General features: G+C 56.2%; 1 protein-coding gene across 1 annotated transcript in view; it reads right to left on the bottom strand.

Annotated features, from left to right (window-relative positions):
* Positions 1-1,939: 1,939 nt before the first annotated feature.
* LOC123353467 (adhesion G protein-coupled receptor E3-like) overlaps positions 1,940-25,674 on the bottom strand; it is a 37,738-nt gene continuing 14,003 nt past the window's right edge. The window contains exons 4-18 of the mRNA XM_044994570.1: positions 25,463-25,618; positions 16,601-16,732; positions 13,988-14,055; positions 11,555-11,659; positions 10,637-10,814; positions 10,015-10,134; positions 9,147-9,349; positions 8,301-8,471; positions 7,938-8,132; positions 7,157-7,392; positions 6,183-6,249; positions 5,313-5,404; positions 4,881-5,049; positions 4,657-4,764; positions 1,940-4,127 (exon numbers count right to left, since the gene is read on the bottom strand). Of these exons, the coding sequence (XP_044850505.1) occupies positions 4,122-4,127; positions 4,657-4,764; positions 4,881-5,049; positions 5,313-5,404; positions 6,183-6,249; positions 7,157-7,392; positions 7,938-8,132; positions 8,301-8,471; positions 9,147-9,349; positions 10,015-10,134; positions 10,637-10,814; positions 11,555-11,659; positions 13,988-14,055; positions 16,601-16,732; positions 25,463-25,618 (2,006 nt within the window). The 3' untranslated portion in view covers positions 1,940-4,121. The remainder of the gene's footprint in view (positions 4,128-4,656; positions 4,765-4,880; positions 5,050-5,312; positions 5,405-6,182; positions 6,250-7,156; positions 7,393-7,937; positions 8,133-8,300; positions 8,472-9,146; positions 9,350-10,014; positions 10,135-10,636; positions 10,815-11,554; positions 11,660-13,987; positions 14,056-16,600; positions 16,733-25,462; positions 25,619-25,674) is intronic.

Below are 25,674 nucleotides of genomic sequence, written 5' to 3'. Positions count from 1 at the left end.
GGGTGAGTCTTGCCCACATGCTCAGAGTTTAACTGATCGCCATATTTGGGGTCAGGAAGGAATTTTCCTCTGGGGCAGATTGGCAGAGGCCCTGGAGTTTTTTCGCCTTCCTCTGCAGTGTGGGGCACGGGTCACTTGCTGGAGGATTCTCTGCAGCTTGAGGTCTTCAAACCACAATTTGAGGACTTCAATAACTCAGACATAGGTTAGGGGTTTGTTATAGAAGTGGATGGGTAAGGTTCTGTTGCCTGAATTGTGCAGGAGGTCAGACTAGATGATCAAAATGGTCCCTTCTGACCTTAAAGTCTATGAGTCTATAAGTAAAAAGTGATTTTATTAAATACAGAAAGTAGGATTTAAGTGGCTGCAAGTAGTAACAGACAGAACAAAGTAAGTCACCAAGCAAAATAAAATAAAATGCGCAAATCTATGTCTAAACAAACCAAATACAGATAAGATCCTCACCAGTTCCAGAATGCTCCCTTTTACAGGCTAATCTCCTTTTCGCCTGGGTCCAGCAAATCACTCACACCCCCTGTAGTTACTGTCCTGTGCTCCAGTTTCCTTCAAGTATCCTGGGGGGTGAAGAGGCTCCTTCTTTAGCCAGCTGAAGACCCAATGGAGGGGTCTCTCTTGGGTTTAAATAGACTTTCTCTTGTGGGTGGAGATCCCCCTCCTCGCTCCCTATGCAAATCCAGCTCTGAGATGGAGTTCTGGAGTCACCTGGGCAAGTCACATGTCCATGCATGACTCTCAGTCTTTGCAGGCAGAAGCCATTGTCCACATGGTGTCTTGTATATCTCCAGGACTTATGTGGATTGGAGCCTTCCAAGACGCATTGTTCCCCAAGTGCTTCCTGATCAGGTACTTAACCTTGTGAATTCCTTCCTAAAGAAACTGACCAAAAGCCTCACAAAGCTTACTTAGAAACCAAGCAAGTATACAGCCAATATTCTTAACCTCAAGTAGAAAATGATATATGTGTACAAATAGGATAAACAGATATAGCAGACCATAACCTTTACAGAGATATGTTACATGGCACAGGCAGCACAAAACATATTCCAGTTATGTCATAGTCCCATAAAGCCTTATGGGAGGTACCGTCACAGTAGCTCGTGGGGAAGTGCATTGAGGGCTGTTTCTTTTATGAAAAGATTTAACCTTGCACCTTAAACAATGTCTGCACTGTCAATGCTACCCTTGTGCTTTGCATTCTTTGCAGCTGAAACCTTGTCCGTGGTCGCATCCTCCACACCAGCACAGTGACTTTTCCAGACTAGAAGGTGGAAAAAGAAGGCTCGGGAGGACATGTTCAATGAGTTAATGCGTGGCTCCGAGAGTGACAAGACCGAGCTCAGTGCATGGAGGATTGCAGTGTCAGGAGAACATGCACAGTGACCGTGAGGCTAGGAGAGTATGCAGGGAACAGGAGCATGACACGCAGGACGAGATGGTTCGGATTATGAGGGAGCAAACAGACATGTTGAGGCGTCTGGCTGAGGTTGAAGAAAGGCAGCTGGACACTAGAGTCCTGCTGCACCCTATGCTGAACCTGCTGCCCTTGTTGCCAAGCTCCACATCCTTCTCTCCCAGATGTCCTAGGATGGGGGCGGGAGGAGAGGGGAAGCTCCGGTATCCCTTGTACTCAACTCCAGGGGAGAGGACAAGGAACAGAAGGCCCCATTCCCACAGCTTTGATTGTTATTGTGGTACAAATTGTAGGCAACCCGTCCTTGTTTCTCCCCCACCTCACAGTGTTATCAGCCCCATAGCCCCAGTTCATCTTTACTTTTCTTTGCTGACTCTCATCAGTGTTTGTGAGACTAATAAAAGTCAATGGCTTGAGGAGAAAAGGCTCTTTATTCGCTCAGCACACTGTGGTCAGCGGGGGTGTAGTTTACGGTGGGGGGGACATGCAATGAAGGGGGCAGCTTGGTAAGGAACAGCAGCCGAAGAAGTGGGTATTCACCCACGAAAGCTCATGCTGCAAAAGTCTGTTAGTCTATAAGGTGCCACAGGATTCTTTGCTGCTTTTACAGATCCAGACTAACACGGCTACCCCTCTGGTAAGGAACAACACACATAAGTTTCACATCACTGTGGGTCATGGATGAAACTAGTTTTCAAAGCCTCACGGAGACACAGTGCGCCTCAATGTGCTCTTCTTATTGCCCTGGTGTCTGGCTGCTCAGAGTTGGCTGCCAGGCAATCTGCCTCCACCCCTCACCACACCGGAAACTTTTCTCCCTTTGTTTCACAGATATTGCGGAGCACACCGCAAGCAGCAACAACAATGGGAATACTGCTTTCACTGAGATCTAAATTAGTTAGCAAACTACACCAGCGGGCTTTTAAACATCCAAAGGCACATTCCACCACCATTCTGCACTTGCTCAGCCTATGGTTAAACTGCTCCTTACAGCTGTCCAGGCTGCCTGTGTACAGCTTCATGAACCACGGGAGCAAGGCATAGGCTGGATCTCCAAGGATAACAATTGGCATTTCAACGTCAACAATGGTTATTTTGCACTCTGGAAAGAAAGTTCCTTCTTGCGGCTTTCTGAAGAGACTGGAGTTCCTAAAGCTGCCGGCATCATGTACATTTCCTGACCATTCCACACTGATGTTGGTGAAACGGCCCTTGTGATCCACCAGCACCTGCAACACCATTGAGCAGTATCCCTTTCGGTTTATGTTCTCTTTGGCAAGGTGGTCTGGTGCCAAGATAGGGATATGTGTTCCATCTATCACCCCCACTTGTTTCCCAGGAACCTTATGTAACATGGGGATATTGATAATAGCCTCCTTTGTAAAGGACATTGAGACCTTCTGAGGAAATGAGCTACAGAAGACGTAGGTAGTCTTAGGGTGCAGGTCCAGCACAGGCTGGTCTGGCCCCTCTGCTCAACAAGGGGTCAGCTGCTGCTCTGGAGGTGAAAGGCTCTTGGTATCTCCTCAACCACAAGCCCTTGTCATGTCCTAGGGACGATCTCCCTTTGGGTTCCTCACCAGGATGTTGGTTATTCCTTCCCCTGAGAATCCACCCTTGAGATTGGAGACTGGTCACTTCCCAGGGCTTTGAGAGACGAGTCAGAGCTGCAGGACACCAGTGTGGTGCTGAGGTGGGCCAGCTACTGCTCTCAGTTACCCGGGTGCAGGGCAGGATTAACTCTACTGAATTCAATGGGGTTACGCCTGATTTTTCTGTGGAATATTCCAGCTGCTGGAGGTGGTTCTAACAGGGCTTCCCACACCCAGGAAAGACATTGCTCAGTATATTCTGGGGTAGGAGTTTGCTCATGGCTAAAGCTACGATTATGTCACAGAGGTCACGGACATGAGGTCTTTCCCCTCCAATTAGCGTTACCCCCCAATAATCCCCACCCCATAACTGGCCAGGGGGCGGGAAGCTTCCTAGTCTGATGGGGGAGGAAGGCCATGGGGCACCCCCGAGACACCTCTGCTGGACCCTACCTGGCGATGCCCCACTGCCCAGGCCTGTCTCCTCCCCAAGGGGCTCAGCCGCAATGCCGATCATCTTGGTGCGGTGGAAGGGGGTTGCGTGTGGCTCGGTGGCGTGGACGGGGAAGGCCGTCTCCACCACCAAGCGTCCCCGGCTGCCCTGCTGTTGGTAGTGGGGGACTCCCCGTAGTTGCCCAGCCCTGGCAGGAAGAGGGGGACCCCCTGGGGCTCTCAGCTGCCGTGGGAGATGAGAAGGCCCTGCAGCAGCCTTCCCTCATGGGCAGTGGGGGACCCTAAACCTCCCACTTGCCGCAGGAGGCGGGGAACTGGAGCTCCCTGCCGCTGCAGGCAGTGGGATCCCCCACAACTGCTCAGCTGCCGTGGGGAGCAGGGAACCTCAGAGCTCCCACTCACCCAAACAATTCATGTAAACAAACAGGATGAACACACTTAACAGATTACAAGCTTTCTAAAGACACCATCCAAGGGGTATTTAGCGTAAAGCATATTCCAGTTATGTCATATTCATGAGCATATTTCCATAAAGCACATGGAGCACAACGTCATGGGGGGCTCCAGTCGGTTCGGTTTTGTATTGGAACCCACTAGGTATTGACCCTGGTCCTGGTTGCTGCCGACTCCGCTTGGCAGAAGGGTTAGTCCTGGCAAGAAAAGCAGAAAAAATGACAATAGGTTCCAAGGCCACTGAGAGTGTAATGTGCAAACTGGTGGGTTGTCTCTGGAAGGTAACACACAAAGCCCCTGGATCCTGACCCATTGGGATAATGGAGCCAAGGGAAATTCTTCATGGTGCTGACTGCTCATTGGGGATGATCCGTCTGCACTGACAAGGTTTCAGTCCCAGGGGACAATCTGATCTATTCAGATCATGACACTGCAAGAGCCAATGCCTGCCTAGTCCACAGTGAGTGACCCCTGGAGCTCCCAGGAGAGCCAAGGGAAGGGAACGCGGAGGTGCCAGGACAGGACATTCTGTTCTGGTGCCTAAGACATCTAGGATACCCCTCGATAGTGACCGACTGTCACTGACACTTGCAGTGACGTTCCCAGTTGGCTCATAACCAATCCTGCATCACTAAGGGGGCAAAGCACCTTTACAGCAGTGATGAGACCCAGCTAGAGATGACTGTGTCACAGGCTGGTATTGGAGTAGAGCAGAGGACCTCTTACCGTCTTGGTGCTGGTGGTGGGGACAGCAGACATGGATAGATCGGATGGCTGAGATTTTGAGCTGAACATTCGGAATCCCTTGATCCATCTCCTGTACTGCTCTCTCACCTAGAGAGGGAGGGACACGGTCACTGCACTATGTAACTAACGCTGAGAAGATCAGACATGGCCACCGTGAGGCCGGTGAAGGTGCTGGGTGGGCGCTAACGGGCCGTGGGCATTACCTGGCAATTGAGGAGACAGTGCACCAGGAAGATGAAGGCTCCCTGCAGGCTGTTGATGATGGTGAATAAATACGCCATGACCGTGGCTGCTGGGCCGACTTGGAGGAGACCCAGGCTCCATGAGCAGCCCAGAATGAAGAGTTGGGCGATGGCTTTAAAGGTCAGTAACCTGGGTAAAGGCAGATGGAGAGATCCCGTTACAATAACCCTATGGAGAGCGATTGGGTCAGGAGGATCCGGGCAGAGTGGGGTGGAGCTACCGGCCCCTGCTTTCCTGTGTGGGACAGGGTTACTCTCGATGCAAACAAACTGGGAATTCATTCCCATGGACCCTAGATATGCTGTTCCCCTCCTGAAATCCCTCACACCGGTGCCAAAGACCCTCCAAACCAAGGCATCTGACCCTCCAGGATTGTTTTGTTGCCGTCTCACCTGTGGTCTCTGAGGGTGGACACATCTGCATTGAGGGAGGAGAGTCTGTTTCTCAGGATCCACAGGGTCAGGGCAAAGAACGTTATATTTATCAGTGGGAAGAGTGGGAAATATTTCCTGTAAAACATCCCATCTGGGGCCGGTGACTCCAGCTGTGGCACAGAACGATCCCAGGGGACCGAGCCGAACACTGCAGAACCAGGGACTGCTCATTTCCAGTGGGAATCATCCCCTCTATTGTAATATCCCCTGGCAGCTCTCGGTCCCTCCCCATGCGTGGAGCTGACAGCACAGCCAGGGCTGAGATGGATCAATGGGATCACAGAGGCCAGATGCTGCTCAGAGTTCAATATGGAGCCTCTCCAGTGGAGTCAGGAGTTATTTTGGGTTTACACTGGTGTAACTGAGAGCAGAATCTGGCTCAGAGATTCCAGATCCTGCCTCTAGAATATTTCCTGCCACTTCCAGGCTGTAACAAATCCCCCCTGCCCTCCCTCCCCAACTTCCCCAGGGGGTAGGGAGGAATATGGAGGGACATTTGTTTCCGCCCTACAAAAACCACTGCAGAGTGCAGCTCTCTCCCTTCCTCGTTCCTTGGGTCATGAACTCGACTAGACCAAACTCTTCTGTCTTCACCTGGCAAAACTCCTGCTGACGTCCCTGGGAGCTGGGCCCGAGTAACGGCTGTAGGCCTGGGGACACAGCACAGGGACTCATCCCGGGACTGACCACAGCAGATTAGCCAGGTGGGACCTAACTGGGTCTTTCCTTGTGTTTTATGGGCCACGTTCCCCTCCCTGCTTCACTGAAATCAATGGTGTCACAGAGGTGAGAGGAGAATGGGGCCCTGTGGTTCTGTGAGGTACCCACCAGGATTATGGCACAGACTGGACCCAGGAAGCTCCAACGAAAGCCTCTGTCCAGGCTGAGCCAGCAGCTACAGGGAGGGAGGAAGAAGAAGGTGACTTTAATGGGATTACTGCTCTTTTTCAGCCCCGGGGACAGAGAGGGGGTGTCACAGGGCAGCTGGCTCTCAAAAGCGAGATGGATCTCAGCCTGCCTGTGACATGGCCGACTCTCTTGCAGGTAGCAGGCTAACGGCCCTTCCCATGTACCTCAGCATTTCCTGCTTTCAGCCACCACTTCCTCTTCCACCTCCTCACATGACCCTTTCTGGTGGATGGGCGCAGTATTGATGGAGGGCCAGACATGCAGCGGATGGACATTGGCCTAGCTGCACTGAAGGAAGTGGAGCTGCCCTGATTTAGAACACGCCACGCCCTGTTTTAGTGGAGTCGCTCACTTTAGAGAGGGGATCCTCAGGGATTTGCACACAGTAAGAAGGTGCATTTGTTCACTACCCACCAGCCCCACAAACCCAGCCTGGGAGCTGGGAGTCAAGCTGGGATCTTTCTGGCTTGTTCTTCCGCATCGTCAGTGGGGTGAGGAGTGTAGATGTCTGACAGGGGGCAACTCAACTGCAGCGCTTGGGGCAGCTTAGTGTCCCTGGGGATGGGAAGGGTCCCAGGGGGACATTCAGCTCCCAGGCAGGGCGAGCCGGGAAATCTAGGTTCAAGTCAGACCTGGGGTGAGCCGGACAACCGCATGGAAGCCACATCCCAGCTCCCCTTAGGGACTGGCTGACCAGATGAGATGAAGAAAATATCGGGACATGTGGGAGAGGAGGGTCCGCCAGCGAACCAAAAAAAAAAACCTGAGTGCTGCCGGCGGAGCAAAATATCAGGACAAATTGCGTCCCGACCAAAGATCAGTCGAGCCGCGGGACAAACACCCAAACATGGGGACGTCTGGTCACCCTACTTAGGGACGGGCGCTGCACATACTGTGTGGAAGTTCCGTAGCCACCAGGATTCACCGCTGCAGAAATAGCCACCACCAGGGCTGGGAATCCGTAGCCGAACGGGTACATGAATCTCTTCTTGAACCGGCTGGCGCTGGTGTAATTCACGACCTTCAGGTTCCTGACGGTGAGGAAGAGGTGCAGCCCCTCCAGGAACATCCAGGTGAAGCAGGCCAGGAAGAGGTAGTGCAGGAGGCCAGCAATGACAGCACACGCCACCTGGGGGAGACAGAGAGCCCAGGGACACTGCGGTGGGGAAGGGAAATGCTGAGTATAGGGGAGACCTGCTGGGTGTGTGTGTGTGTCACACCGGGATTCCTGCTTGCACAGCTCTCCAGGTACAGCGCTCCGTGACCCAGAGACGGCAGGTTCCTCGGTCTATGGAGGGTTCTGCGGGTGCACATTGCTGATGCAGGAAGGGAGCAGAGATTAGTGGTTAGAGGAGGGGAGCAGGGCTCAGGGGATCCAGGTTCTGTTCCCAGCCCTGCCACAGAGTCCCTGGGTGACCATGGGCAAGTCACGTAGGAGAGGAATCGAGACACAGAGATTGTGACATAGGGATAGAACTGGCTGAACTCCAGGGGTTGGGGACACTCAGAGCACTGTGCCCAGTGTGAAGGGGCCTAACGGGGTGGAAATGTCCCTGTGGGAATCCCCCCTGTGTCCTGCACAGCCCAGAATCCAGGGAGCACAAGGGGTTCAAAGCCCCACACCCCAGCCCTGCTGCGAGTGGAGGAACAGGGCAGAGGAGAATCAGGCCGTACCTGACTGCCGGGGCGGGTCACCACGGTGAGGAAGAGCAGGTCGGCCAGGAAGAGGCAGAGGCAGAGCTGCAGGTGGAGGGAGGTGCTGACGTTGCGGATGGAGCGGCACAGGAGGAAGGTGAGGATGGCCAGGAAGAGGCACAGCAGGGAGAGGGTCAGTCCCACGTAGGTGATGATGGTCAGTGGGGAACTCTCCTGTAACACAGCAAAGGGAGAATCACCAGTGACCCCAGCCCAGCCCCCTCGGCTCCGACTCAGCCTTTTCCCCAGCAAAGCCTCCAGTCGCTCCAGGGAGAGCTTTGCCCACGGCTGGGTGCGGAGCTCAGGGTCCTGCCCTGTGACCCGAGTCTCACGGTGAGATACCGTCACTGCGGTGGGAGCCATTAGGACGGCGAAGCTGGAGAGATGGTCACAGCTGCAGGTGGTGTGAGTGCTGTTCGTGTGCACGGCGGTGCAGCCGTCCAGAGACCAGCTGCTGCTCTCAGCCACCACTTTCCAGTAGACGCAGAGAGCCTCTTCCTCCTCTTTTTTGGCCTGGAAACACAACAGAATCATCCTCATCCTCACGGGACCACAGAACGTCATTTCTGCTATCACATGTCTATAGCAAACCCGAGGCCACTGACAGCTCCACAGCTCTCCCCAGGCAGCCCCCAGTGCCCACTGGAGCCATCCCGGTGACAGCGGAGAGAGAACACAGATCCTGCTGCTGCAAAAACCCAGGCCCTGCTATTGGAGCGAAAGGGTAATAAATCCTTGCTAGCCGTTAGCACTGGGGAACATGGCACATGGCTGAGCAGTTCCGACAACATCCAGCAGAGGGCAGTGCTGTGTGCCCTATGCACCCTAACCACTTCATTACCATATGCACCCTAACCACTTCATTACCATATCTAAGAGTTTCATGCTGATTCCCTGAACCCCACTATCTACAGAAAGCAGCTTTCCAGTTATTCCGGCTCAGGGGTGAGCTAGGCGGAGCTGTTACCCTAGAGCACTTTGCACAGCCCTGTGTCGTGGTGCGACCCCCGGTAACCTCCTCCAGTAAACCAGCCCCAAGGCGTCAGGAATAAGGAGGCCTCCTCTTCTCAGGACCATTGGGAGCCAGAAAGGGAGCACGGTCCAAATGCCCGGCAGGAGATGGCGCCTTCTATAGACCCCTCTGGAGCCCAGCTAGGGAGCAAAGTGAGGGGATCTCCCTCCACACACCTGTCTGTGGCGCAGGGTGAAGTTTGCGGGGCTGGAGAGGTGAACGGGGCTCCCGTCTCCGTCGGCCCCACTCACCACCCTGGAGTTGAGGTGACTCTTCTCCAGCTTCCCACCAGCCCGTTGATTTCCCTCACTGAGACGTCTCGCACTGATGATGGAGTCCAGGGTGGAGTAGGAAATAAAAGCAGCAGCCCCCACACCAGCTGGGAGAGGAGATGATCCCTCGTTAGGGAGCTGGGGACACAATGGCAAAGAACGAGCCGGCCGGGTGCCCAGGGGTCACAGAGTCTGTGGCAGATCTGGGAATGGAACCCAGGATCCTGGCCACAACTCTTAAGGTTTAGCCACTGGACTAACTGGCTGGAAACGTCCAGCTGCAGGATGCAAAGATGAAGATACAGATTTTCTCAATGAGACCAGGAAAGGAGCTGGCCAGGGATGAGCTTCCCCTGGTGCTGGAGGATTCGGGGCCCTGAATATGGCAGCTGAGGGTCCACGTTACCTGGTCCCCCACATCTCCATTTGGGGGTCTAGCTAGACTAGGGCGTCCCTGCCCTTTCCATTCCCTGGGCCCACTTCATACCAGAGACCCTCTCATGAGCCGTCTCCCCTCTGTGCCCCCAACTCCTCACTGCTGGGGGCTCAAGCTGTGGGACAGGCAGGAACGAAGGTGTCAGCTCCATGGCCACAGCCTGAGAACCACTGGCCCAGCCAGCAAGAAGCACTCCAGGGCTAGAGACAGAGGCCGGGGCCGGCCTGGGGATCCATGGGGAGGGAGGGAGGGGGGAACCCAGACTGGGGTTCGGTGCCTGGGAACCGCTCTGTGCCATGGTTTGGGCCCCGGGTGTCGCCCTCCCCAGGATGGTACCTTGTGTGGCTGCCCCGGTGACTGTAGCACAGTGCACGTCCATTGTCTCCTCGTGAGCGCTCAGCGTGAAGACCTCACTGTGCTGGCTGCAGTTCCCTGTGACGAGCCGCGTCTGGATAGCTGCGGGGGGTGGGGGTGAGGAATGACAGAGCCCCTCGCTGTGAAACCACTTCCCTGGGAATCTGTCCATTCTGGGCCAGATCCACCCCCTCCCACTCCATTTGGCTCTTCCACACTGTGGGAGAGGGAAGTTTGGAGCCCCCCCAAGTAACACTGATCTCCCCTGCCCCCATTCCGGCTCCGTCTTCCTGGGGATGCTGCTCTCTGGGGAGTAGTGGAGGTGGGGGGAGTCGCCTGGCTCAGCGTGGCAGCCCCTAGTGGTGAAATGCCAAATATTACATTTAAACCCCTCTCAGGCTTTGCTGTTGCTCCTGGGGGCACTGGCGGGGCTGGGTTATATTTCCTGGTGCAGGGGCCGTGCTGTTCTGTGTCTGTACTGAACACAGGCTCACATCACAATGGTATAAAGGCTCTAACTTCCAGTGGATTTGGGGCACAGTGTGTAACCCCGTATCTCACGGCAGCCAGCAGGTGGCGCTGAGAGCCACACGTCCCCGCTCACCCAGAGACTCTGTCGTCACGTTCTGTGTTGTCCTCTCCAGAGACCGGAGCGCAGTGGCCAGCGCGGCCCGTTCCACGCTCTGCAGCAGGACCGTCACGGCCGACCCCACCTCCCACTTGTCTCCGCCGTCCCAGAGGGAGGTGCTGTTCAGGAGGGCGTTGAAACGGAGAGTCACGTTCTGGGGACAGGAAAGGAAAAGCCCTGGGAGCGAGGAGTCCGGGGGTTCAGGTGCAACGTCCCCTGTGTTCCCAGGGGGCATTGGGCATCCCAGCCTCTCCCAGTTCAGGGGGCTGCAGTGCTCTCAGAGGGGGAGCCCTTTACAAAGGAGATCCCCTGAGGCTGGCTCGGGACCCCACGGGGACCTGAAGCCAACTGGGGCTAGAACCCTTTGTCCTTCCTTCTTCGTTCCTGCTCCCCCATCCCCCATCCCTCCATTACAGATGCCAGGGAACAACATTGTCACAAGCCCACGGCTTCCTAGGCTGTCTCTATGCTGCATCCGGCAGCTGCTCAGAAATGTCTGGCAGGGCAGGGATAGAGCCCAGATCCTGCTGCCTGAAACACTCAGGTCACTGACAGATGAGCTGAGGGAGAATCCCCATTAACTGTTCATAGTGTAGCACCTCTGATGAGCAACAACAGTTCTGAACACTAGAGGGCACATGTGGGTGGACAAACACAAACGTGCCCTCACACCACTCGAGGGCGTGTGCCTGCAGACACAGACAAACACCACTAGAGGGTGCACCCCCCTCCCCACAGCAGGGGAGGGCACAGATCTTGTCTGAAGAGTATCTACATGTCTCCCTCCCCCGCAACCCAGTGAGACTCCTAACCCGGCACAGCAGCACGCAGGGCTCTGGGGTACACACAGGGGCACTAGTCTGCAGGGCACATTCCAGGGGCGGAGCCTCTCACCTCCAGTGATAACGCTGCACTCCCATCTCTGCACGTGGACATCAAAATGTCGAAGGTCGAATTAAAGAATGAGCAAAAACTGCTGCTTCTGCTGCTCCACTTTCCCTGCAGAGAGACCCAGGGCAGAGGGTGAGTTCTGCAAGCGCTGAAGGGCGACCGACACTGGTGTTTGCCTTATGCAGGGGCCTGATCCTGACACCCCTCATTGAGTGAATAAAGCTTTTATACCAGACATGTTCAGGACATGTACAATGGTGCTGTTGCCACAGCGAGAGGTTCATGTGGAGAAAGGGAACAGTTTCTAGTAACAGCTGGAATACATCAAGGCTTGGGATTAAGCCCCTTTTTGTTCACATTGGTGCTGGATGCATTGACAGAAAGCAGCCAGAGAGGAGTCCCCTGGCACCTGCCTTTTGTAGATGATGTAGTGCTCGTGGGGTAGAGGAAAGAGGAAGTGAAGGAAGATGCAGAGAGACATGCAGGTGCATATTGGAAAGAAACAGCATGAAAATGAGCAGAAGAAATCAGAGTACATGATCTGTAGATTCAATGCTCTCCTGCAGGAAGACAATGGGGGTGTAAGTTTGGTGTGTAAGCTACAGAAGTTTTAGAAGATTTGATATCGATTTGCAAACACCTAGAAGATGATAAGGTGATAAGTAACAGTCAGCATGGATTGTCAAGAACAAATCCTGTCAAATCAACCTGACAGCTTTCTTTGGCAGGGTAAGAAGCCTGGGATGGGGGGAAGCAGCAGATGTGGTATATCTTGACTTTAGTGAGGCTTTTGACACTGTCTCACGTGACCTCATAAACAAACTAGGGAAATACAACCTATATAGAGTCACTCTAAGGTGGGTGCAGAACTAGTTGGAAAACCATTCCCAGAGAGTAGTTATCAGTGGTTCACAATCAAGCTGGAAGGTCATATCGAGGTGGGTCCTGCAGGGATCAGTTCTAGTCCAGTTCAGTTCAATATCTTTGTCATAAACAGATGGTTAAGGTCTCTTTTACCTGTAAAGGGTTAACAAGCTCAGTAGACCTGGCTGACACCTGACCAGAGGACCAATAAGGGGACAAGATACTTTCAAATTTTGGTGGAGGGAAGTCTTTGTTTTGTGTTCTTTGTTTTGGGGGGTGTTCTCTCTTGGGATTAAGAGAGGCCAGACGTACATCCAGGCTCTCCAAGCTTCCTGAAATATTCTCTTCTATTCAATATAGTGAGTATTAGAAAAGGCGGATTAGTCTTTTGATTGATTTCTGTATTTGCAAATGTGTGTTTGCTGGAGAAATATTTTATTTTTGTTTGCTGTTACTGTGCTTAGGCTAGGAGAGGGGGGGAGTCCCTTTACTTTTTATAAGCTGTATACCCTGTAAGCATTTCCAGCCTGACTTTACAGAGATAGTTTTTACTTTTCTTTCTTTAATTAAAGCTTTTCTTTTTAAGAACCTGATTGATTTTTTCCCTTGTTTGAGACCTCAGGGGATTAGTCTGATTCACCAGGGATAGGTGGGGGGGAAAAAGAGGAGGGGGAAGGTGAATCCCTCTTTGTTTTAGATTCAAGGCGTTTGATTCAGTGTGGAGCCTCTCAAGGCAACCCAGGGAGGGGAACGTCAGGGAGGGAAAGGAGGGGGAATGGTTAATTTCTCCTTGTGTTAAGATCCAAGGAGTTTGGATCTGTGTTCCCCAGGGAAAGTTTGGAGGGAACAGGAAGTGTACCACAACACTATATTTTTGGTTGGTGGCAGCGCTATCAGATCTAAACGAGGATTTAAGTTTAGAAGGGTCCATGCAGGTCCCCATCTTTTGGACGCTAAAGTTCAAAGTGGGAAATAGACCTATGACAATCTTCATCAATGATTTAGATCATGGCACACAGAGAACACTTATAAATTTGTGGATGATCCCAAGCTGGGAGGGGTTGCAAGTTCTTTGGAGGGTAGGATTAAAGTTCAAAATGATCTGGACAAACTGGAGAAATGGTCTGAAGTAAATAGGATGAAATTCAATAAAGAAAAATGCAAAGTACTGCATTTAGGAAGGAACAATCAATTGCCCACATACCAAATGGGAACTGACTGCCTAGGAAGGAGCACTGCGGAAAGGGATCTGGGGGTCATAGTGGATCACAAGCTAAATATGAGTCAACAGTGTAATCCTGTTGCAAAAAAAGTGCATCTCATTCTGGGACGTATTAGCAGGGGTGTTGTAAGCAAGACACGAGAAATAATTCTTCTGCTCTACTAGAAGGATGAGGAGGATCGAGTCCCAGTGATGAAAGGAACAAACACAGAATTGCCCTGATCTTGGATTGGGGTTTACAGGGGTCACCGTAATACAAACAGCAAAGGTTTCTGTCTGGGAATTTCCATGTTAGTGGTACAAAACACAGGGCAAAATCCCCCACAAATGAATGATGGGGTCAAACGTACCTGCAGAGAGAAATTCCTGCACGTCTCTTTGATTCCCTCGAACTCAGCGCTGCAGTTAATGCTGGGGGCTTGGAGCGATGGGAAGAGAGGAGCAGACGTTAGAGTTTTCATATCAGATTTTCATCTCAACTCACTCCTGCCTGGGGAAAATCCCCTTCTCTTCCCAGCCCTGCTGGCTGCTCTCTGGCGATATGCCCGTCCTGTGCTGCCAATAGTTTAACATGCGGCTGCTACAAAACTCCCTCCCTTCCTCCCCATCTCACTCTGTCTCTCTCTCCCGTCCATTTACACTCTGCTTTGCCTGTCCCTCCTGCTCCCATCTCTGAGACTTCTTGACGTGTTTCCATCTGCTCTGCAGAGAGACCTGCTGGGTACAGACGCCTCCACCCACTGGGGAGAACCCACCTTTCCACATGCCTTAGCCCCACTGCGCTGCCGACCAGGAGCTGCCCTAGGTAAGCGCCACCTGAGCCCCCTCTGGCACCCAAACTCCCTCCCAGAGCCTGTATCCCGCTCCCCCTCCCACACCCCAACCCCCTGCCCCAGGCTCAGCCCGGAGCCTGCACCCCGTCTCACACCCCAACCCCCTTCCCCAGCCTGGGGAGAGTGAGTGAGGGTGGGAGAGAGTGAGCGACGGAGGGAGAGGGATGCTGTGGGTGAGGTGGGGCCTCGGAGAAGGGGCAGGACAAGGGCAGTGATGAGCTGGAGCCAGTTCCCACCAGTTCGCAAGAACCGGCTGTTAAATTTAGAAGCCGGTGTAGAACTGGCTGTTAAAGGCGCAGGCAGGTGGATAGGCAAACAACTCCGGTCCCCGGGCCACATTCGGCCTGCGGTACCGTCCTGCCCCCACCTGAGCTCCCAGCTGGGGAGGCCGAGGGTCCCCCGGCCCCTCCCCCACTTCCCCCCCTCGCAGAGCCGCAGTGTGCCGAGCCGCCGGCCCCAGCACTCTGGGCAGCTCAGCTCCTGCCACTTTAAGCAGCAAGGTAAACCGGGGGGGGGGGGGGTGCGAGCTCCAGCAGGCCACACGGCATCCTTACACGCCGCCCTAAGCAGCATGGTAAGGGGGCCGGGCCAGGGCTGGGAGGAGGGGTTGGATAAGGCAGGGGCCGGGCAGGGAGATGTTGGAGGGGGCGGAGGTTCTGGGGGGCGGTCAGGGGCCGGGGAATGGGGGGGTTGGGTAGGTGTGGGAGTTCCGGGGGTCTGTCGGGGTGGTGGTGGATGGAGTTGGGGCAGTCAGGGGACAGGGAGCGGGACGAGTTGGGTAGGGGCAGAGGTGAAAGTAAGCCGGTATGCCCCGGTACGGCGTACCGCAAGAGCTGGTGCACCGTACCAGGGTGGCCCGGCTTCCCCAGGGGGCAATTTAAAGGGCCTGGGGCTCCCAGCAGGGGCTGGAGCCCCAGGCCCTTTAAATTGCCACCAGAGCCCCACTGCTGGAGCCCTGGGGCAGGGCTGCGGGGCTCTGGGGGCTGTTTAAAAAGTCCAGGGCTCCCACTGCTTCTACCGACCCTGCTCTTTAAATAGCCCCCGGAGCCCCAGGCTGCTGCTGCTACCCCGGTGGCAGAGGGGGGTTCTCGGGGGGGCAGTCGGGGGCAGGACGTGGGTTGGGGTCAGATGGGTGTGGGGGGAAGACAGGCACATGGGGCTTGTAGTCACTGTACAGTTCTCTACCGGGTCTTCGGCGGCACTTTGGCGGTGCGGGGTGGAGGGGGTCTTCACTCGCTCCGGGTGAAGGACCCGCCACCGAAATGCCACTGAAAACCCGGAGCGAGTGGACCCAGTAGGGAACCGGTTCTCAGGATTTTGGGAGCTCATCACTGGACAAGGTGTTTGGGTTCGTGCGATTAGACAGTTGGCAACCCTAAGGAAGAGACACCTGGCCCCAGGCACCTGCTCACCCCTCCCCGGCCTGGCTCCGGCACGGATCAGTCTCAACCCAGCCTGGCCCCGGCCTGGCCCCTGCTCCGATCCCCAAGCCAGACCTGGGCTCGCTGGTGACTGTGGTTCAGAGACAACAGGAAACACCCCAGTGAACGGACAGGCTGGGCTGTGGGAGGTGAGAGCCTAGAGGCTGAGCCCTGCCTGGCTAGGGTTGGGACCCCATCCATGGAGGTAAGGGGGGGAGCACCATCCCAGACCAATTCCCAGCTCGCTGCCCTTTCGGGCAGGACCTCTGCCTGTATAATCCCAGGCCCTGCCCAGCCCCCCAGCTGCCTCTTCCCAGGGCAGAGAATCCAGCCGTGCAGCAGGAATACAGGCACTGCTGGGGGGAGATGCCCGGCCCTTGGCTGCCCTGCTCACCCCTCCCCGGCCTGGCCCTGCTCCGCTCCCAGAGCCAGACCTGGGCTCGCTGGTGCCTGTGGCTCTGAGACAACAGGAAACACCCCAGTGGACGGACAGGCTGGGCTGGGGGAGGGGAGAGCTTGGAGGCTGAGCCCTCCCTGGCCAGGGCTGAGACCCAGAGGGACCCCGTCCATGGGGAACAGGGGGGCTGGCGCAACATCCCAGACCAGTTCCCAGCTTGCTGCCCCCTCGGGCAAGACCTCTGCCTGTGTAACCCCAGACCTTGCCCAGCCCCCTAGGTGCCCCCTCCCTGCCCCCCGCGGCAGGACCCACCTTGGCACAGGGTCGTGTTCCCGTTGGAGGGGACGTAGCCGGCCCGGCACTCACACCAGTAGCTCCCACTGGTGTTGTTACACGCGGCGTTGGGGCCACAGATATCTGGGGTCTGGTTGCACTCGTCGATGTCTGAGAGGGGAAAGTGGGGCAGGGGGTCACACACAGCATGGCTGGGGGCTCACTGGGGGCGAATGACCATGGAGGCACCCAGGGCCGGTGCTTCCACTAGGCGACCCTAGGCGGTAGGATTTGAGGGGTGGCATTTTGCCGCCCTCAGCGGAAATTCAGTGGCAAGGGGTCCTTCCACTCCGGGTCTTAGGCAGAAATTCGGCGGCAGGCCCTTCTCTCGCTCCGGGACCCGCTGCCGAAGTGCTCCGAAGACGCGGAGCGGAAGGACCCCCCCCGCCGCCGAATGCTCAGAGGAGGAGCCCTGCAGCCTAGGGCAGCAAAAACCCTGACGCCGCTCCTGGAGGTACCCACCTCTGATTGCAGGGGGCGTGGTCTGTTAGTCAGTCTGTCTGCTCCATCTAACCCCCCCATTCTATTCTCCTTTCTTCTCTGCTATTTGCAGTGCCCCAATTCCTGCGGCACAACCCCTCCCCCACCCCACAGATTGGGGGCCCAACCTTTTCCAGACCAGGACCCTGCACCAGCCCTGACAGAGCGGGGTTAAGGGGGGAAGGGGGGCCGATCAGCCAGTTAAGCTGCAAAGGGGAAGTGACTCAGGCTGCGTGCAGGGCGCTGGCTAGAAGGAAGCTCGCCTGGGAGGGGACAGGTGGGGCTTCTCTACAGCCCGAGGGCTGGGCCCAGTGGTGGGGGCCTGAGGCGAGGGGGGCTAGGAAGCCCCGAGGGGGGGCAGGGAGCCTGGAGGAAGGGTTTCGCTATCAGGCACAGGACAGAGGGGTCTGACTTTGAAAGGCTCCCCCAGAATGGGGATCACAGCGTGACCTGGCCGGACGGCCGAGACATGGGGCAGCCGCGACTCCGGGAGCTGCAATGGTGGAGGAGAAGAAAGGGGGCACTGAACTGGAGCTAGTCGCCAGAAGGGGGTGCCACACTCAGCCTTATAGACCCCAACCCCATGGGTCCCCTCCCCATTCTGGGTTACACCCAGCCCCGCCCCTCCCCTGGAGCACTAGGAGAAGGGTGGGTGGGCTGCGCCCAGGGGAGTGCAGGGAATTGGGTGATGTCCCTTTAAACTAGTTTCTTTGCTCTCTGGTTGCGCTCACGGGGGTCTATGGCAGAAGCCCGCAGACCCCGACATGCGGCCAGGCCCTGCACGGCTGGTAAACGGGTTGTTTGGAAGCCAGCTGGATCCAGGGGATCCCCCTATTCCTAACACTGCGCAGTGAGCAGCAGCCCAACAACGTCCATTCCCTGACCCCCAGGTCCAGGGCCCCGCAGGACGAATCCACTGAGCCCTCGGACGGATGACACCAGCTCGACACTCGCTGCCGATCCGGCCTGTGGAAGCCGAAGCCGGGAGAGACCAGCTCAGCCTGACCCCCAGCATAGCCCCAGCCAGAGTCATCACCCAACAGGTCACCAATCTAGCTCCAAACGAAGGGGACTTTACTGCCCTCGCTGGCTCCTGGGGCCTTTCACCACTGTGAAGAGTCTGATCTGACATATGGGCCCCGCCCTGCCTGGGCACAGAGAGCCCTGCCGTGATCTAGCCAATCGCTGGAGGGACGTGCACCCGCCAGGCTGCCAACGTGGGTAGCGCCAGCTGCCGGGCAGAGGGGGATACACGGTGGATGTCGGGGCTCCATAGTGCAGCAGGGTCACTCACCCCATGCAGGGAGTGGGGTTTTCTATCTAGGGACCCGGCTTGTACGGGCAGAGACGCACTCATTCCAGCCACTAAGCTCTCCCTGATATTTATCCATAACGCTTCTGCTTCTCACAGAAATTCTTGTGGCTAAAATCCCCTTCGCCTGGACATCAGCAAACAAGTCAATCAGCAGGGAGAGTCCAGAGCGCTCACGGATCCTTCCCTTGGGCCGTGCTCCAGCAGCTCTTTCTCAGACTCCCCTTCTCTCTCTTTCCCGTGACAGAGTTTTGCTATTTCCCGCTACGCCCCATCCCCTCGGTCATTATTTGCATAAAGGCAGCACCCAGAGCACTGCACCCACACGGCCATAAAGAGCTTCTAGTCTAAATGGACAAGAGATGGGAGAGAAAACTGAGGCAGGGAATTGCCCAAGGAGACATAGCAGGAACAGAGCTGGGATTAGAACCCAAGTCTCGTGAGTTCCCGTCTCACATCCTACCCCCATACTTGTCTCTTTCAGTGTGTTTCCTCCATAGAAGGCCATGAATGTGTCTCCCCTGCCTCGCCATGCAGCTTTTACCCTCTGCTCCCCCTCACAGACAGGAGCTTTTTGTCTCCTGGCTCACAGCCGGGAGTGCATCAGGGCTGGAAAAAATCCCTTGTTCCTTTGGCAGGAAACTCAAACCTTTGCTCCATTGTTAAACCTCCTGGAAGGCAACAGGCCTACGCCATGCCTGTGAGGGGGCCTGTATGTGCCAACCTCTAGTGAAGGCCGCTGAGCCATAGAACAAGGAGAAAGCAAGTTTGTCCTGCTCTGGTGGCTGGTTCCCATAAGTAGATAACAGCCTGCTACAATGACTAGCTAATGGAGTTACTCCCTTAGCTCCAGCAGCGGAGCTGTGTTCTTTCAGCAGACAGGTCCTAGGTTTGATTCCTGCTAATGACCCAAACTGGTTCCTTTGTGATGTCAGCTGCTGAGGTTAATGGGGTTCCAGAAGCCAATGGGCATTTTTGAGCCCAAGCTGTACTAAAGGTTGATCCAACACAGAGTCCTTGGCTCTGTCTCAGCCCAGTTTGCTTTGCAAAGACCTGCCCTGCCCCCACCTCAAAGCTCTGCTATGAAAGAGCATCTTGGACTCTGACTGCAGGTTTGGGGGGATCTTGCAGCTTCTAATGACATCCCCTATGCTTGTGCCTCGGTGGAATTAAGCACCATGGCAAGAGACATGGCGACCTTCAGTCCCCGGGATCAGTTTCCAATTTGTAAGAGTCAGAACAGACACTGTGCCGGAGTGTGGCGCAGAGAAAGAGTGAGACCTCAGGGCAACCTGGTTAGCTTCCCCATCCAGGCATGCGGGTTAGTGTCAGAGATCCTGGGTCAGCTCAGTGACGGTGCATTAACAGCATCGCCAACGCCAAGCAATCAATAAAACCCCAAACCATGAGCCAGGCTGCAAAAAAGTCAAGATTGGTTTAAAAATGACAAGTTTTTTTATTTAAATCCATTTGATTTTAGCCAAAAGCAGAATCACATGACCCCAGGAGGTGAGACTTTAAGGCAACGCCACATGTAAGCAACACTCCAGACAAGCCAGAAGCATCATGCCTTTGCCACAACTGTTTCCAGCTCCCATTGTACCTGGGCAGATTTTAGATGTATCCTTTTGACTCTTCCCAAATCCCCAACTGCATTTACACATGTAACTCCCTGGCATGTTGATGCAGTTCCCGTGGGGCTCACAGATTGTGGCGTTTTGCTGGCACTTGTCAATGTCTGCAAGGAGGGAGAAAGCGCTGGGTCAGGCTGATCTAGGAGCTGGACCTTGGGCACTGGGGGACTCTGTTGGGGGATAATCCAGGTGTCCGACATGCACCGTGCTCTGGGGAGATGGGGCTGGTTAGAGCCAGGAGTTCAGTGACTGGGTCAGCGAACGGGAGCAAGTGGCTATTGTCTGGAATGAACCGCTCCAGCTGGGAAGGGAAAAGCAGCCCTGCCAGGACACGCGCCTGCTGCTTGCTAAAGCTACCAAGCGGATCTGGCGATGCCCAGTGCCGCAATATCAGTGCAGACAGCAATGCCTGAATGAGCCGTCCACCCCTGGAGGGGACAAGTGGGGAGCTGCTTTGGAGGAAGGGGATAGAAACTAACATGAGGGTTGGTCTAATGCCTGGATATCAGTCAATGGGGTGACCTCCTCTGCAACCCACGAGCTGCCCTGGGCACCCCCTTGCACACAGGACAGTGCAGAACCAGAGGGGTTCAGAGACAGGCAATGAGAATGATCAGGGGCCTGGAAAACCCTCTAGGGAGAGCGATTGAAAAGACTGGGACTGTCACCTTGGAGTGAACGTAAGAGGGGACGTGTTAAGAGTCTATAAATGACTGACGGGGACTGAGAAGGGAGATGGGGAGCGTCTGTTCTCCCCACCTCATAACACGAGAGCCAGGGCCAGTCAGGGAAGTGAGAAGAGGGGAAATTCGGAACGGAGCCAAGCAAAGGCTGTTTCGTGCAATGTGCGATTAGCCAGTGGAACTCCCCACCACAGGGAGTCACTGAGGCCAAGAATTTAGCAAGATTCCAGGAGCGACTGGACATTCCTACGGATGATGAGAACAGCCACAGTGATCATAGTTAACGGGCACAATTGTTTGGGAAGAGAGAGAAAACCTGCTGTGGGGCTTCAGCCCAGCTGATATTAGAGACCAGGACGTGAGGGCAGATTATCCCCCGGCTGCCACTGCTGGGCTCTTCCACCGTCCTCTGCAGCATCTGGCTCTGGTCCGTTGGAGCCGGGATACCAGGCTAGATGGCCCTCAGCTCTGATCCCGTCTGTGCTGTGCAAGTGCCACGTTACTTGTGTCTCAGCCTAGCCAGCGCCTGAATTTGTCTCTTCAGAGGCTGAGCTGCTCCTGGGGCAGACTGAACCTATCAGAACCTACCAGCTGCATCCTGCCAAGTGCTGCCTCCTCCACCACTCGACCCTGCGACACTCGCAGGTTCTCCTGACAGCACCGAGGCGGCTCTGCGTTTCCAGAACCTGCTTTATTCCGGAAACGACGTACAATCGGGTTCTGCCCCCGAAGGCTTCCAAGAGTCCATGGGGGATGGGAACGGAGCTTCCAGCGTCCTTATCCATCCCGTCCTGGTTCCATTGGGATGTTTATAGCGGGTAGCGCCACAGCTGGGGCCCCATGGTGCCAAGTGCTGTAAACACATCCAGCCACAGCACAGCCACTGCTCCAAAGCGCTTTCCCCAGCTCCGACGCTCTGTCTGCTGGAGAAGGGGGGCCATGCGCTGGGTTCTCGGTGGTGCGGCCAGAGCGCTCCCCTCCCTCGGGCACCCGGGTGTCCCGTGGCTTCCAAACTCGCTCCGAGTTGCAGGGAGCTCTGAGCCTGGGTGTCTCTAGGGGCTTAAGTCCATGGGGAAATTGAGGGTAACAGCTCCTGTGGAATCGCTCCCCGTCTGGACACTCTGGTCTGGAATAATCAGTGTGCTTCCAAAGAGAACAGCGATCGCCATCAATCCCACCCCCCGGGGCCAAGCCCTAGGGATTCTCCACACGGCTCCCGATACCAGCTATCCCCGCGCAATCCCCGGGACGCTGGCTGAGATCCCTGCGGCGCTGATTTCTTCTTGTGCCTAGACCCGCCCCAGGACACTGGCTGGGGTGATCCCACGCGGCCTGGGGCTGGCGCAGGAACGGCTGGGCGAGGTCTCTGCCAGGGGAAGCGTTTGAACCAATGGGCTCCTGAGTTCTCCCAGTGCTACGGGCCCGGTGCTCTGCCCCCCCAAACGGGGGCGTACTGGGCAGTTTCCATGGGAACGGCCGGCTGGGACTTGACACAAGCTCTAACTACCGGCTGAACGTCGCAAACAAGGGCCTGGAACGCCCCGGCCCCTTCTCCGGTCAGGCCACCCTGGCTGCCTAAGGGAGCATAATGGCCCCCTAGGAAACACCCTCCCAGCCAGTGGGCTCCCTGTCAGTGTGGGGCTGGAAAAGGCTCTGCTCCCAGCCCTGAGGGAGGGGGCAGATTGGGGGCGTGGCCGGGGTGCCCTGCGCTGGGGCTGCTCCCCAGGCCCATAGGGGGCAGAGTGCACTGTGCTGTACATGGACCATCCACGAGGCCCCTTCCCACGTTCGGGGCACTAGCAGCCTGGATTGTGTGTGCTGGGGACAGCGAGGGCCCCACCCACCTCCCTGGTGCCTCCCTTCAAACCTAGGGGTTTAGTCCCAATCCAAACACTGAGGCAGGGGAGATCCTGCCCCCATGCGCTGGGGCAGCAGTTGAGGGTCATAGCTGATCACAGCCCCAGTGAGCGAATCCGGTGCCTTTGCTGCAGCTGGCAGCAGCCTCTGGTGCAGCACCAGGCCTGGAATGAGCCCAGGGGTGTGTGGGAAGGGGGGGAGGGGGCAACTGAGCAGGGTGCGGTGGGGGCCAGGGGAGAGCTCACCCTGGCAGGTGTCCCCACTCGCGTGTGTGAAGTTTGCTTTCCCAGAGCGGGTGCAGTTTGCGTGGGGTCCGCAGTCTGCCGGGCTCGGACCCTGACACTCGTCAATATCTGCAACACAAGAGGGGACGCTCTGTACAGTCCTGCCAGGGGATGTTCCTGTATCACCCACCTGTACTGAGCTGGGTGATGGGACCCAAGCGACAGGGCCCCCGGGAGCTTAACAATCACAGGCCTGATTCTCAGCTATGCTCAGGCCACACTAGGCTGCTCTGGCAGCAGAACGGCCACTCGAGAATATGGTGTATTGAAAACTGTGTTAGCATCACAAGCTCTCACTTTACGTCTGCAAGGGGCTTCCTGACCTTCTTGCGGGCTAGGGGGTTCAGGTGACAAACACGTGATCTGGGTTTTCAGCAGTGTGTCTGCCAAAGGGCCAGCCTAGAGCAAAGTGGGTTAGTTGTGCCCGTCTGCCTTCAGGAGCAGCCTGCTTTGTCTCTCTCTGTTTGGGTCCTCGTGTGCTAGGGTTCTGGATTCTAAGAATAACCCTGTGCTGAGCTGCAGCCTGCCAGCGAGAGGATGTGACGCTTTGTTTCTAACTGTGTGCATGTGCTGTGACTGTAACAGAGGGAAGGGGACCTTCAGACCCCAGAACAGCCACTGTGGCCTCTATGGGCCAAGCCCCAATGGGGCCAAGATTTGGGGAGATTTAGGAGTCCATGGTTGAAGCTGAGTTGCCCAAGGGGTGGGAACACTGGGACTTGGCAGAAATCCCCCTCAGGTTCCAATCACAGAGGAACACACAGGTATTGCCAGCCTGGGTCAGCCCCAAGGCCCCTCTACCCTGGTATCCCGTCTGCCACGGGTGCTACAGAGGAAGGTGTCAGAGTTCCACAGAAGCAGCTGGGGGATAATCTGCCCCCATGCAGGACTCCTCCTGGTCTCTAATAGTCAGAGGGCGACTCAATCCCTGAAGTGGGAGCTTTTCTCTCCCTCCCAGAATTATTGTCCATTAACTAGCACAGCTCCAGGCATTGTCGTTCCCCATAGAACCAGCCAGTCCCTTTTTAAACCTCGCCACATTCACAGCCTCCCGGCAGCGGTAGCTTTGTATCTTGTATCTGCTTTGAATTTGCCTCTTTTCAATTCAATTCTCTCCACACACTGCCCCTTGCTCATTGGTCTTCCTAAAGCTCGTGATTGTCTAAGCTAAGCTGATTTTTTCTAATGCCTGGGATTGTCGTCACGAGCTCAGCCATGCACTTAAGACCCACTGGAGCCGAGTTAAGTGCGTAGCTGGGCAGGGCTGGAGCTAATCATGTGCTTTGCTGACTCAGGGGGTTCAGGGAGCACAGACAGGGACCAGCACAAAGCGATTTAGCAGCTGGCAGTTTCCAGCATCCCTGGTTGAGACACCAGCATGTGGGTATCCCCTGCCAGGGGACTGGCATTGGTGCATGCGCCAGCTTCACCAGCGCACAGGGGTCTCCAAATCCACTGGACCGTGAGCCCAGAGAGACCTCTCGGTCTGTGCCCTGGGCAAACTCCCTGCCCTGGGGGAGCGATGTGGAGCTGCCCAGCCCATGTGTCCCCGTGCCATGCCGCTGGAAGCCAGGGTGTCTGAGGGAAGCCTGGGGCTGGGCTGGCAATGCCAGTCCCAGCACATGCCCCTCACAGCGCAGCCCTGGGGGAGCGACATGGAGCTGGAGCAGAGAGAGCCTGGAGCAGGGGCCTGGTACACAAAGCAGAGGGATGCCTGCAAGTTCCCCATCCAGTGCACAAACTTGGCCGCGGTATTGCTGGCATTGCTACAACATGGTGACTGTGTAACCAGCACCAGATTCCCCTGCGTGGCGCAGGATCAGATAGTTTGGTGGGTGGGGAATGTTTTGTCTGAAGCAGCAGGAGAAAGGCACAAGGGGGGTAACAAGCATGTTGTGAAACACACAAGCTGGGACGTCAGTTGTTTATACCGGATGGTTTGTCTCAGTCTGTAACTGTCGGGGTCCATTGGCAGAGGCAGACGTGTGGCCGTGTCCCTGTGGCATCTCTGGGCGCTGGCACCGGGCTGTATTGGCGATAAACCCGGCCGAGCGCCTTGGCCACTGCCCCGACTCTGGGCTGTCTGGGCACTTCGCTGGAGGTCTGCCGGGCCGGCGACCCACCCAGAGCCGGGACAGCACACGGAGCCGATGAACGCCAACCCCACGTCCCCGCCCCAGACTGCGGGAACTCGGGGGGCCTCAGGGCAGCCTGGGGCTGGGCTGGCAATGCCAGTCAGAGCACATGCCCCTCCCAGCGCTGCCCACGCAGGGAGCCTGGGGCAGTGGGAGGGTCCCTTGAACTATCAGCTGCGCCCCCTAGAGGCCAGAGCAGAGCATGGCTGCCTGCCCCCAGCGGAACCTCAAGCAATAGGGGACCAGGGGGGAATTCAAGAACGCTTTAGCCCAATTCCCAGAGCCGTTCCCGGGGCCCCTTCCCAGGCTCTGTGGGAGCAGGCGAGGATCACAGCCTCGCTGACGCCTCGGGCCACTGCCAAAGCCGGCAGCAGCCCCGGTGCAGCGCCAGGCCTGGAACAAGCATTTGTGTGTGCGAGGGGGGGGTCTCAGCAGGTGGGACCGGGGAGAGCTCACCCTGGCAGCTGTTCTCACTCGCGTGCGTGAAGTTGGCTTTCCCAGAGCTGAGCTCGTAGCCATGGATGCAGGTGCAGTAGTAACTCCCAGGTGTGTTGTTGCACTGTGCGTGGGGTCCGCAGTCTGGCTGGCTCGGCCCCAGACACTCGTTAATATCTGTAATGCAAGAGGGGATGCTCTGTACAGTCCTGGCAGGGTAGGGTGACCAGACA

Source organism: Mauremys mutica, chromosome 20 (genome assembly GCF_020497125.1).
Source record: "Mauremys mutica isolate MM-2020 ecotype Southern chromosome 20, ASM2049712v1, whole genome shotgun sequence".
Classification (NCBI taxonomy): domain Eukaryota; kingdom Metazoa; phylum Chordata; order Testudines; family Geoemydidae; genus Mauremys; species Mauremys mutica.
Note: the sequence above shows the minus strand (reverse complement) of the source record. Positions and strands in the feature narration are given on the sequence as shown.